The 13,739-nt window shown below is 35.9% G+C and overlaps 1 protein-coding gene across 1 annotated transcript in view; it reads right to left on the bottom strand.

Moving 5' to 3' along the window:
• Positions 1-12,839, bottom strand: part of LOC105043128 (protein PIR) — a 134,552-nt gene extending 121,713 nt beyond the window's left edge. Inside the window, exons 1-4 of the mRNA XM_010920544.4 lie at positions 12,639-12,839; positions 9,241-9,313; positions 5,138-5,202; positions 2,947-3,024 (exon numbers count right to left, since the gene is read on the bottom strand). Coding sequence (XP_010918846.1) covers positions 2,947-3,024; positions 5,138-5,202; positions 9,241-9,313; positions 12,639-12,692 — 270 coding nt within the window. The 5' untranslated portion in view covers positions 12,693-12,839. The remainder of the gene's footprint in view (positions 1-2,946; positions 3,025-5,137; positions 5,203-9,240; positions 9,314-12,638) is intronic.
• Positions 12,840-13,739: the final 900 nt, after the last annotated feature.

Raw genomic sequence — 13,739 nt, 5'->3', positions numbered from 1 at the left:
TTATGAAATGAATAGCGAAAGGGACTTCATGGGAGTATCTAAAGTTCAAGCACCAACATGTATGCTAAAAGACATGTTCTCCTTGTTGACAGGATATAACAAAGCCAAGAAGGAGGCAGCCATCAAGGGATCCAAGTAAAATCACGAGCTCTTTGACATATAGGCCAATTTTGTTTGTCATGATAGACTTCTAAAAGATCCGTTGCTACCAAGACATAAACTTATTTCCAAATAAGAGTTTTTTTCCCCATGTTCCCTATTGTTTCTAGTCTTGAACCTCCATTCTTTTAAATCAAGATTTTAACCGTAGCCACAAACCTAAAATGGCCAGAAATATCTTTTAACTGCCTTTTTCAGAAAAAACAAGGACAATTACAGTAATCAAGACAAATTTTCAATGGCACGCATGATGACAACGATATGACGTCCCAGATAGTGAGTTTCTTATGCTAAACCAATAAATTTCTCTCGAAATTTTCTAAAACAAGAATCAGGAGATGAAAAATATGTTTTTTATTGTAGTCAATTATAATAATGAATGGCGAGTTTACAACACCATTACATCAGCACGCCCAAAGGTACATGCTAGTATAGCACTACTTTTAAGAGATAATAAGTTCCATCAGCACCAAGATAAAAAGAGAATTCTTATGGCCCAAATCATTAGCTAGGTAAACATTCTACTCAGCATTTCATCAGGAAGCAAGAAGAGGAGAGGAAATATTGGTTGCCATGGCATGGATGCCAACTAGCATACAAACTAATTTGAATAAGCCCAATTATCAGTAGAAACACTTCATTAAGCAAAAAACAGAGAATCATACTTCCCATGCTCTGGAAAGCTAAAGTTTGCAAACACTTAAAAATAAAAGGTTAAATTAGTTGATCAGAAGCTTCTTAACATCCAACTGCAAACATTTCCAGACTTTATTTCTGGCTAAAAGTTCATAGGCAACTAAAATTCCACCAAAATGTCAAATATCAATATCAGTATCGATAGTATAATTCTCTCTTTTTGACTAATACTATTAGTAATTTAAACATCCAAAAGCCAGCTAATTCAAATCAGACCTCTAATTTTTTTAATGCAAGTTTTCTTTTTTAATACTGAATCCACTGTAAGATTTAAGCTATAATATCATTCTGCAGCTCTGCGCTGTGCAAGCAATTTGATGCCTACTCCTCAAGAGTGCTCAACCCTTCTATCTACCCATGTGTTTTTTTTATTATTATCATTATTATTGCTTAACATCCATTTGAGGGTTTTTAGGACCCTCAACAGAAACACTGGATAAAAAGAAGTTATTCCATTCCTTCATCTTTAGATTTAAAAAAATGAGTTCAAAACACTGCCAAATTTTTACTACACAATGTGGTTAATATACTTAAAACCAAAATACCAATCCAAGTTTACATGGTTTTACCCCAATTAACTTGGTCAAACACAGTGCAGGAATCAATCCTCAGAAACAAATCCGAAAGTTCAGAAATAAAATGATCATGTCTACAAGACTGAGATGGAGAAGGCTTGTCTCACAACCTAGTAAATAACAAGTTCCAGACACCCCCCCCAAAATAATAATAATAATAATAATAATAATAAATAAGATAAATTCAATCATTCCTGCAAAGAGAATAAATAATGATACCATCATGTAAAGCCTATGAAAAAAAATATCGAGAAATTATTTGATCCCAACAAGGTTTAAGGACCTAGACCTAATGATGTCATCAGTTGGGGATTGAGTCAATATGGTAACCGAACATCCGCATATTAACACATGGTACATTGTGGCATCCCATTAACATCCCAAGACCCTTTTCTTCTTCTTTCTTTTTTGTTTTTCCTTATTTTGTGATTGCTTAGGTTTGTTAAGGCTTGTTTAAGGTTTCTCTAGGTCATACATTAAAATTCATGACAAAAAACTCAGACATGTTTTCCCTTAATTTGTGAATTTTAACCATTTTTAGTAGTGCAAAACAAAGGTAGGGGAAAAGCTACCTAGATATATACATGATATGGGCTTCAAGGGAGCAAGATCTAAGCTTTCCTATCAAAATTGGAGCTCTCTCCTCTTCTTCCTCTCTTTCGCCCTTCCTCTTTCAGTCTTTCCTCCTCACCATGCACAACATCAGCAGCATAAAAGAAATGTCATAAGATCCCAGCTGGTATTGGCAAGATGGAGTGGTCCAGTCCTTGTCCGGCTTGGTGCTAGTTACTACCAAGCAATACCAGCCAAGATGACCCTATTCCACATGGATCAGGGTCTTAAACCTAGTCATCCAAGGTTCGCCAGCTTGGTACTAGACCTCATAGTACCATCCTATTACTGTATCTATACATGGTATGGTACGAAACGGCAAGGCATACCGAGTATCGATAGGTTGCATACTAGTTTGATACTGGGTATGGTAATGGTATGGTACGGTACTGAACGGCATGGCAAACCTTGTGGTCATCCAGTTTGGGAGGCCCAATACAAATAAAGACCAACTATGCCCTTAATCAATGAATTTCAATGTAACGGATATCATTACTTCTTGTTAGACTTTCAAAATATCCAACTTTGTTTTTATAAAATATATAGCATGTTGTAGTACCTAATGCATATCAAGCAAATTTATGAAATGCTAGACCAATAATGAAGAGTTTATAAACTGCAGATAACATGCAAAGAAATACTTAGATAGAATACTTTGAGAAGGTTTACAAGCATGGGCATATAAATCGCAATTGTTCTTGACATTCAAGTAAATACATACCCAAAAAAGTGTAAGAAGATCATCCATGGCATACTTAAAAGTTAAAACTAACTAATTTACAATATAATTTACAACACATATCATCATGCTAAGACGTACTGCAACTAGATGCCAAGTATCAAATTTATTCTAAGCTGCGAAAGGAAAGACATATTAACAGAGAAAGCAGATGTGATGTACAACCTGAGGAAGAGCTTTGACGCAGCTGCGATATGTATACAACAATGATGCCATCTCTTTGCCTTCTTGAATCAGGGTATTCTGGAAAATTGTCCAGCATTAACCATTAATTTACGTAGCAAAAAGACCTTTCAAGCTAAACTATATGTGACACTAGAATAGAAAGGATAATTTAAGCTATTCCAGTGCAGTAAGAGGAAAAGCATTAAAGGAAAAATATAGCAAATGGTATATACTTATTTCTTTCAGATTGGTTTAGGAAGCAAATAAAATATCATCTGAAATCAAATCCAGAACATGATGAATTGGAAATCAAACGAACAATATAGCACCTACTGCAGTTGTGCTGTACGAAACAATGTTGCCCTAGTCTGTGATGCTAGAAATATTCAAATTGTGTACCTTTGACCTAGAAGGGTTATCTAACCTCCATTGAATCTATTTGTGGCCTATGACTTTGACCCGAATAAGTCTCCACTGCAATTTCCTTGGTTAGTTATATCAATGCTATGCTGCAAGTGAAAAGCCTGATCACAAATGAAATTGAAGAACCAGAAATTGTTTTAATTTGATGTGCTAAGCTTCCACTTCTAACATATCCTACATTAAAAAGAAAGTACAGTAACCAAAGGCTCCAAATAAAGATAGCAGATAGGACTTGTTGGAGTTTCATTTACTTTTTGGCCAAATTCATATCGTCAAACAAGGTGAGGCAGGAAAACTTGGTTATTGTGATTTGAATGCATTGAAGCATTTCTATTAGGCATATTTGGTAAACCTGTTTTTCAATTGTTTGTTTTGGAGAGAAACTTTAAAATTAAACAAATTGTTTAGCACACAGTCTGAAAGTTTGCATTTCCTGTTATGCTTAAAAAAATAATAATAAGAATAATAATAACTATTCTAGATTGTGGAGGTACAATCTTTCCTTTATTTTCTTCATGTCACCAGTCCTCAAGCAAACTAACCAGCATTATCCAATCCATTCACTCTTTCCATAGTTAAAACATTCTGATATCAGTTTAAAAAAAGTCTTCTCTGCAGGCTCCAAATGATATTTATCCAATCAATTCACCCTTTCGATCGTTAAAATGTACTGATATCAGTTAAAAAAGTCTTCTCTGCAAGCTCTGAATGATATTCATTTTACTTCAGGACTCAAAATCAATCAATTCCATGCAGATTTTTCTTCTAGCTCTTTTTTTTGGTAGATCACTACATTCAAGGTCATCACTGAAAAGTTGATGTGGAACAAAGGCCCTCTCTATCAAGAGATAACTACGATGTGATAGATTTGTATCTAGCATTTTGTTCCCACAAGGCTGTTGCAGTCAGGAGTCCTAACAAACTAGCAGGCTAACCATAAATAGAAACCCAAGAGACAGAAATATGCTATAAAATGGTCATGAAATGGCAACTTTGCTATCAAATTGGCAAAGACACAAAAGGAATAAAAATTAACTGATTAGATTGTTTAGAATGTTGGTGACGGTTATGGAATAACTAATGGACAATCTATTGAATTTCAGTTTAGGTGTCCAAATTTGTCGGATTTACCATGCCAGTGCCTTATTGGCACACAGCACTGCTCCAGGTATTGGCTTCATGCGAGCTTTTGACATGCTATGCACCAGCACCAGAACAGCATGCCATGGCATATATCATATCAATGCCAGGCCAACAAACAAGCAGCATATGATACTTCAAAGTTCAAAACTTGGTTCATCTTCTGTTTGGACTGCTGAAATGTAAAACTGCATGTACATGTGTGTTTGTCTAACTGTACATGTCAAAATAGATAGAAACATGCACACCTGAATGCACAAAAACATGAACAGCACAGACTAGTGTATATGAATTCATTGACATATCAAAGTAGCCAAAACTGTTGACTTGGAGGAACCTAAGTCAGTTAACACTAAAAACTCCATATTATCACAAGGATGAAACCAATGTTAATGCCAACTATGCGATACATATTGAATGGTAACTAAATTTGAAAACAAGGTACATGAATCATTACAACTGAGAAAGCCAGAGCAAAATTAGCAAGGGGAAGGGAAATAAAGTAGCAAACTCCTAAGGTAACAGGATAGCAAGTTAAGAGCAAAAATGAGCAAAAATTGATGGGAAGTATCATTATGATTTATGAGAGATGGGGAAAAAAATAAAAGACCAAAGAGATGCAGCGTACCAATTGATTGATGGCTTTTGTATCTTCTGCTAAAGATAGACGGTAAGCAGCAACATCACCATACTCTACATGGTGCGGGCATAAAATTCTCAGAAACAAGCAATCAATTAATCATAACATCATTATTCTTAAAACAAAGGATAGAATAAAACCATATAAGTTTTTAAATCTTAATAAAGCATAATGAATCCACACCTCAAAAATATTAAGACATGAGGGCATTATAGTCAAACATTTACTAATGAATCAGATAGCATCTACATAAAATACAACGCATGCATGTCATAAGCATAAGCACACTAATAATCTTCAGTCTTCCGGGTTTTGCATAAGGATGTGAACAGGACTCATTTACTGAGAGAGACAGAAGCACAGGATGTCTCCAGTAAGATTCCTCATACCAAAGGTCAGCTGAAAATACCATTGAAGTTTCTAAAAATATTAGCAATAAAGTGAAACCAATTCGCAGTTTCTTGATGAAAAATCTTAAAGCTTATAGAAGGTTCATCTCCTCTTTTCACAATATAAAACCATGTCATCTAAGGAAAGACGACGATAAGCATTTAAAAAAATATTTACAAATTACAACCAGCAAGAAATGGAATACAAGTGCAAAAGGATCCTGAGGAAACACTACTCTATGATGTTCAGCAAACAAAAAATACAAAGTCCTAGACGTATTAGGACTACTGGGAGAGAAAATACAGAGCAAGGTTTTAATTTTTTAAATACCATGGGATGCGGCCATCCCAATTTCCCATGGAACAGGACATCCCACATACTGACACTCGGAACAATTGATGTCCTATCCTGTCCTAGTCCATCGCCCGACTAATCCTGTCCCGAAACTCAAGGATAGTGCCCTGTACCAACAACCATGGTGGTGGGACACCTTGCAATCCCACTGATATTTAAAACCTTGATACAAAGTACAAAAAAGATGATGCCTGTGCTATAATGTCATCAATTTAAGCATTCTTTATGAACTAAAAGCAAAAATTCCAGCAGCATAAATAAGATATAGGCCATACTTCTCATGTCCTTCACCAATTATATTCCTTGTATGAAAATCCAGAGTTCAAAACGAATTGGATAATGTCATATTGCACTTTAGTGAATTAGTCGACTGGCTCACAAACAAGAAGTTACATGGAAACTTAAGAACATGTAGAATGGAGGGGAAGAGGAAGATGCAACATGGACTTGTCCCTAACCTGGGATGCATGATAAATTATCATCTACTCTGTGACATGTCAGAAAAAGGCACCAAGAGGCAGAGAGAGAGAGAGAGAGAAGTTTGGAGTACATGATGAGGCAGATGGATCAATGTTTCAAGGAGAATGACATGCATGATATGCAAATAGAGTATCCAAAGTGACTACAGCAGCCTTGGAAGCAGATTTTTGAATAAGAAGCAATGAGATCTTTCTTGAAGTGGAAACCATGTAACCTAAGGTAGAGAATGCCAAAATGTCATTGGGTATATGACAAGCTATAAGGATGGTGAACTAAAAGGCTTTGTTTGTATAGACATATTAGACTAAGCTAGTGTTCCAATACCCGGCAATGATCGATCATTTGATTGTTGTGCCTCCACTTTATACACTTATTCCATAGTTTGATTAACTATACATGATATTATTATGATGATAGCTGAATTATATGTTATATATTATAATATTATATATTATACATTATTTATTATAGGTTATATATTATATGTAATGCACATATGTTATATGCTATAGGTTATATTTTTATGTTATATGTTATATAATTAATGTCATATGTTATATATATGATTCTATGTTAGATGTTACATAGTATATGTTACAGGTTATAAGTCATACGTTATATGTTATATATTATATATTATATATTATTATTATATGTTATATATTATATGCTACGTACATACATACATACATACATATATGTTAGATAGAGATATGATAATATAATATATATGACATATGACATATGCTACATAACATGTAATATATAACATATAATAATAATATATAATATATAACACATAACATATGACCTATAACCTATAACATATACTATCATATATTTATCTAATTAAATTAATGTATATTTGTAATACCATCAATGCCAGTCCCAAGCCAAACGAGAAAGGTGCAGATGAATGTTAGGTTGACAATCAGTCATAAACATCATGAAAAGGATCCAAAGTCAATTTGTGTGGATGCTAGGGTGAAACTTACCCTAAATAGTTGGAAAAGATTTTATGCTTATAGTTATGGTTAATTTTTTACTAGTTTGAGCAAACCATGCTTGGTCTAAACCAAAAGCAGTCCATAACCGATGCTGAAACTATTTGGGCCTTCAAAAAATTTGGGTTTGACAAAACCACATTAGTCCCAAAGCAAACTAAAGTATGGCATGCCTTAAATATGCTCCCCCACCCCCAGAAAACACTCCAATAATAAAAAAGCAAGATACAGACATGTGAAAGCACCCACATGCAACAAATGTTAATCCACCTCACCTCCAGGCTATTTATTCCCTTGTCCATGCAGATACAAAGCCAACCTAGAAATGTTCTTTACTTCTTGGTAAAATCACAGACAAAGCTTATGACAGTCCACCAAGTTCCCATAGTCCCATCTACTCATCTGCAGACTCTCAAGCTCTGCCTCTTTGCATACAACATGCTTTCGAAAAGGCTTCTAGCCAGTCTCTTCTAATCTACACCTTCCAAACTTTCATTACTCAATGAAAAAAAACCTCACAGACATATTTCCAGACACGTCGCCTAAGGAAACATGGTAACACACAAGAAGTACCACTACATCCTGAATATTTTTAACTCTCGTACAAACCTAATGCTTTCTTGGTATCTTCCATGTCACCAAATGTCTCTTGTAGTTCAATGTTTGTAAAGAAACATGTCTTGCCCCCCATTTCTTTTGCTTGATTAGTTTCTTATCTCTTTCCAGCTTTTGCTTCCTATCATTTCATTTTTCCTTCATTCACCCAACATTCAGTGGCAACCATCATGTAGCATATTTTAATGTCACCATGCTAAGGTTTTAAGTTTACAGTTTTTAACATGTTCAAAAATGTTGGCACTTTAAAATCGCCGAAGGATTGTAGACTTGTAATATTTGAAAAAGATTATCTTACTGAGGATTACTTTGAAATCCATTTTCTGCCTGATTTGAAGATTCATTGGTAGTTAATTTGTCAACCACTAGATTTGTTTGTGGCTTTTAATTTAACAAGGGATACAAGTTAACCCAGTACTTGATATACCTTTGAGTCTAAACTCTTGATAGTTTAAATGTCTTTGCACAGAAAGATAACCCTAACAAAATGCAGGATAAGTTAATCACATAAACTACCAGCATGTAGACATACTTTACTAAAACTTTAAAAGAACAGCCATGCACATTCAACAAAACAGCCACACATGTTCAACAGAACAGCCATTGCATGACAACACTCGATAAATTTATATTATTGTAGAAAAGAGGAATTTAGTGTGCGTATGTGTGATGTATTCCAGCATGCATCCAAAATACCCCATTCCCAAAACCATCACAATCTAAACAAAGGTATCACATGCCTAGGTGGAGGGCATCATGTGCTATGACAAAGGAGATTTTTCAATTTCTATGTTCTCACAGCACCTGCTCACATAGTTTTCATTCAATATAAAAGTATCTGCAAGATCATGTTTTTTGATGACTATATTCATAATCATCATCAGCTATTCAATTACCGCAGATATTTAGAAACCAGCATTGCAAAATGAATTCTTGTTACCTCCAATAATGGACAAGTATTTTAATTTTTTTTTTAACAACATCATCCTTGGTTTGAAACATACTGGACTTGGGAAGTTGACTTTCATGAATGACAAATATTGATAGTGCACTGCCTGCATAAGGCTTATAAGTTATAACCTCGCCTCTCACACACATAGTATTTGACCCCAGTGTTCTACCATACCATTGAGAAATAGCATACAGTATCAAGAAAGAGGTGGAGAAAAATTCTGAAGACAAACTTGACAAGTGATTTATTATATATTATTCAGATAAAAGCGAACAAAAACTGAGATACTAACATACCTATAGGGCTATTAGTTGCATATCTCTCACTAGATAGAAAAACAGCTAGTCCCTGCACATCTGGCTGCTCATCCTGAAAGCTCAGCAGATTCATATATTATTTATAAGGCAAAACATAATATAAATTTATATAGTCAGCATCATCTAGAGAAACATGCATCAGAACAAGAAAGGACCAATCCCATAAAGCAGCTGCCAGTGGTTTTTGCAACCTTCAGGGCAAGTGTTCAAGTTAACAGAGACCACTTTATTTTCTAAAGGCAAGATAAGATTGAAGCAGGTTTCTACAAAATCAACAATGATGAGTCAGAAAACCAGCTAGGAAACTCAGATGCATTTTAAAGACAGGTTTTAAACCAAATGGAATATATAATGATACAACAGGTCATCAGCTTAAAATATCAGGAAAACAGCAAAACTAATATACAAATTCCTCCTACATATAATGCAAAGTCGCAGGTTTGGTAGGATTTTGCTTCATCTATGAGATCAAATTCACATCTTAAAATGCTCTCTCCCCTTTAATAATTACACCCTTCTTGAGTACATTGTAGGAGCATGAGGCAGAGAGAGAGACAGCGAAGCATCTCAACAAAAAGTTTTTAAAAGCAAATAGAACCTAAACTCTTATGTCCCACTAAAAGAATTTGTATTGGCCATGTTTCTAAGAGCCAGATGAAAATTGGAAGCTTGAAATACTTATCAAGATCTTTGATTTATAGAACGGTGGAAGGTGGATTTTCCAACCATGTGCCCAACACAACAAGCTGTCAAAACTTGACTATGCTGGTCTATTTTTCTCATGCTCTCTATTAGGAAAAGCTCTTAGTGAAGCCAAAAGTCCTATTAGGCTTAAAAAGATATTTTACTATTTCATTTAGATTTTTTAGCATATCTAAGTCTTACATGAATTATGTAAGAGTCATAAGTGTCAAAGAAGCCCTTTATCTTAAATATCTATCAACTCCTCTCTTTTACCCACAGAACTGACTAATAAAAAAAATTTGAGAGTCTTCTCTTCTGCATCCATCATGGAGACCCATGGTGCAACACTACAATTTGCAGGAAGAGCAATGCAAGAGGCTGGGCAACTTCGATGAGTTCCAGGGAAGATAATGGTGCAAGGGTTGGCCTCTAGTACCAAAGCCTTGGGGAGCTGAAAATGAAAGACCAAAGGTCTGGCAGGAAGAGAAAGTGTAAGGCCCCCTCATTATCCAAAAAATCTACTATCCCTTCGGTTATTTTATCATATTCACTTGTGCAATTCATATTTATACGCTCTTCTATATATTTTATATTGCTTCCACTTGTTTCATATTATGTTCCTGCTTTTAGTATACACAGCAAGGAAGAGGCGAATCTACAACCCTACCTGCATCAACCAAGCAACTTTAGCAACCAACCAAATAGCAAAGCGGTCAATGATACTCACAATACAACAAGTAACAACCAATGATGAACATTACCAGGCAGGCTAACTTTGCTGTCAACATCCAACTTCTCGACATTTAACAATCCAGGGGGCCTTGCATATACTTTGAAACTCATCATAATAGGACTCCACCAAGTTGTCAAAATACCTCTTTCTTCATCACCATTACTACACCCAGAATACTACAAGTTGCAACTGAATCCACATCCATTACTGTTCCTTTTTAGACTCATCTATTTCTCGAGACCCAAAAGAGACACACCAACATAGTGGCCAATAGCAAGTAGACTAAGAAAAATTAAATTTGATAAAAGAAGGTATGGCAAGTGAGCACTATTTTTTTCCAATTAATTGTGTCTTTCATCCATATTTCATCTTTCTTTGACCCGAAATCAGCAATCTTGCATCAATATCCATGACAATTTAAGATAAGTTGGTGTGCTCATGACTTTGATGCTTCAATATACTTAACATCTCTCATCTCAAAACTCTAAGTTCTCATTTATTTTGCTAAAATTATACAACCTTTCCATCATCTCAAAACTTAGTAGTCCTCTTCTAGTGTGTTTAATTGATAATGTTGTTTATCTAGCATTTTGTTTTCCCCTCAAGATATTTTTTTTTTTTTAAAAAAAACTCACTTCATCCTCTAGTTCTTAAATCAGCATACCATTTGTCCTATGTTTAAACTCCAAAAGTTCTGGTTAATACTTTTTATAGGTACTTTGGCTAAAAGATTGCCCTCAAGAACGACCTGGTGATTATTCAAAATGTTGCTTCCTTTGGTTATCAATTCACAAGTTTGGCACGGGATAAGAATTCGAATGTCCACCTCCCATTTTGGCACAGGCAATCTCACCATAGTCCTCCTTAAACTCTAGAAATATAGTTAATTCCCACTCTCAAGTGTTAATTACTAGTAAGCTAAGATAAAAATAACAAATAGACCTCAGGAAAAAAGAAAAGTGTTATAAGATAAACAAAAGTGTAACTCACTAGGCAAATCTTTAATCTAATTAAATAGCCCACATTGACAAAAAAGAAATAATTCAATTCATGAACTCCAACAATCCAACCACATTATTGTGCAACAAAAAGGAAGGTTACATGGGCGCTCTGGAAGTGCTGCAATGCAATCCCCTCCTTTTATCCCCCATATATATTCAGCTTTTCCGCACTCATCACTCCACAACACCAGCACATGATCAAAGGTACTCAAGGTTACAGGCACATCCAAGAAAAGTCAAGCCCTAAAGATCCATTACCATGAAACTACCCAAGAAGGATATCCATCGCAGCACCAGCCCTTCCAGTAACCAACCCAAAAAGCTCCTTCCAGCATATGAGACTAACCCAGCCAATTCCCATTCGAAGCCACTGACTTCCCGGTCACCCAAGAACTCTTAGACCAACCAAGCCAGCCCTATATCCGAAAGAAAAGGACTCAAGAAACTTCACCATCCTTCCAAGGCCCCCGCAACCAAAACTCTATCGAAATTTTTTTTTAAAAAAAGAACAACTTTTTTTTGGGATTTCAAGGCGACAAAAAAAACCCTACTTTCAGCCAAAAAGAATTCCATCATCATTACTAAAACCCACCAGCTTCTTGGCCCCTTGAGAACTATTGGACCCAGCAAAAACAACCCTTCCTCCGAAAGAAAGGATTCCCGGAACTCCATCATCCTTCCAGAACCATCAATTTATAACCCTTTTCCAGATTTAAAGGCAGATAAAAAACCTACTTTCGAGCTAGAAAACTTCCAGCATTCCTTCTAAACCACCATGAACTAACTCAAGAAAATTAAACAGCAATTCGTGTAATGAACTCCAGTCCTCGATCTCCTTCAAACCGAACGAGAAAATATCGAGAAAAACAAGAACGGCATTGGAGATAGAGATAGAGAGATAAAAAAAGAAATTTCAGAGCTAAAGGAGATCGAAGAAGCGGCATCGGATCTTGACACACCTCCAGTGAGAAGGTCGAGAGAGCGGCAATGGCTTCTTCGACAGGAATCGCCATGTACTTGGCCTCTTCCTGAGAGAAAGAAACGCCGGCCGACGCTCTCCAAGAAGATCCGGCGATCGGGCCGTTGTTGTGGGAGCGGAAAGAAACGGGGCGTGCTCCCAATTTTTTATCCCAGCCTTCTCTTATAAGAGAGGAGGGGTCAAGTAGCCTTGAAGCAAAAGGGACATCATTACCTGTGGACGGATTTTTATCCTCCGGTATTTTTACCGTTTCGCCAACTAGCGTCTGAGTGACTCTCTTGCCGTCCGTCCCTCCAAGCAATGTTACGCAAGCCAGTGCTCCCTCGAATTTTTTCGGAAAATACACCTACCCTCTACTTTGGGTCAATCCTGAAGACATTCCCTTGGGCCTTGGCGTTAAAAAATTTCAAATGGACCCCTCAAATTTACAAACTATCCCAAACTAGCCCGTTGAGTACCAAATAATGTCACTTAACCATCGTATGGTAATATAACATTATATTATGATCAAATTACCCTTAGCATGATGAAAAGATCCACGCATAGCGAAGTTAGGACTCGTGCTAAAGCATCATTAGATCATCCATTACATAAATCTCGAAGTGCTTCAGACTCCTTTATTCATCCATCTGCATAGATCTCAAAGCGATCAGTGCATGATCAAAGTCATCTATCCACCAGCATAGATTTCTAAGCAACTAATAGACCATCTAAATTATTCATCCATCTACACAAGTCTCAAAGTAACCACATGAATGATCCAGATTATTCATCATTCTGTATAGATTTTGAAGCAATCAGTAGTGCATCATCAAGATTATTCATCCATCTGCATAGCTCTCAAAGCAATCATGATCGATCCGAATATCATACGAATGCATAAATCTCAAAGCAATACAGACGATCCAAATATTCACCCACTTCCGCAAATCTCAACACAATTGTAGGTGATCCAGATATTCATTTGCTTGTGCAGATTTCAAAAGCAACCATGGATGATCCAGTTGTTCATTCACCTTTGCATCTGTGTAGCTAATGATAATCCTAATCATCCATTGATTGCTTTAAGATCTATGCAGAC

Source organism: Elaeis guineensis, chromosome 4 (genome assembly GCF_000442705.2).
Source record: "Elaeis guineensis isolate ETL-2024a chromosome 4, EG11, whole genome shotgun sequence".
In the NCBI taxonomy this organism is placed as follows: domain Eukaryota; kingdom Viridiplantae; phylum Streptophyta; class Magnoliopsida; order Arecales; family Arecaceae; genus Elaeis; species Elaeis guineensis.
Note: the sequence above shows the minus strand (reverse complement) of the source record. Positions and strands in the feature narration are given on the sequence as shown.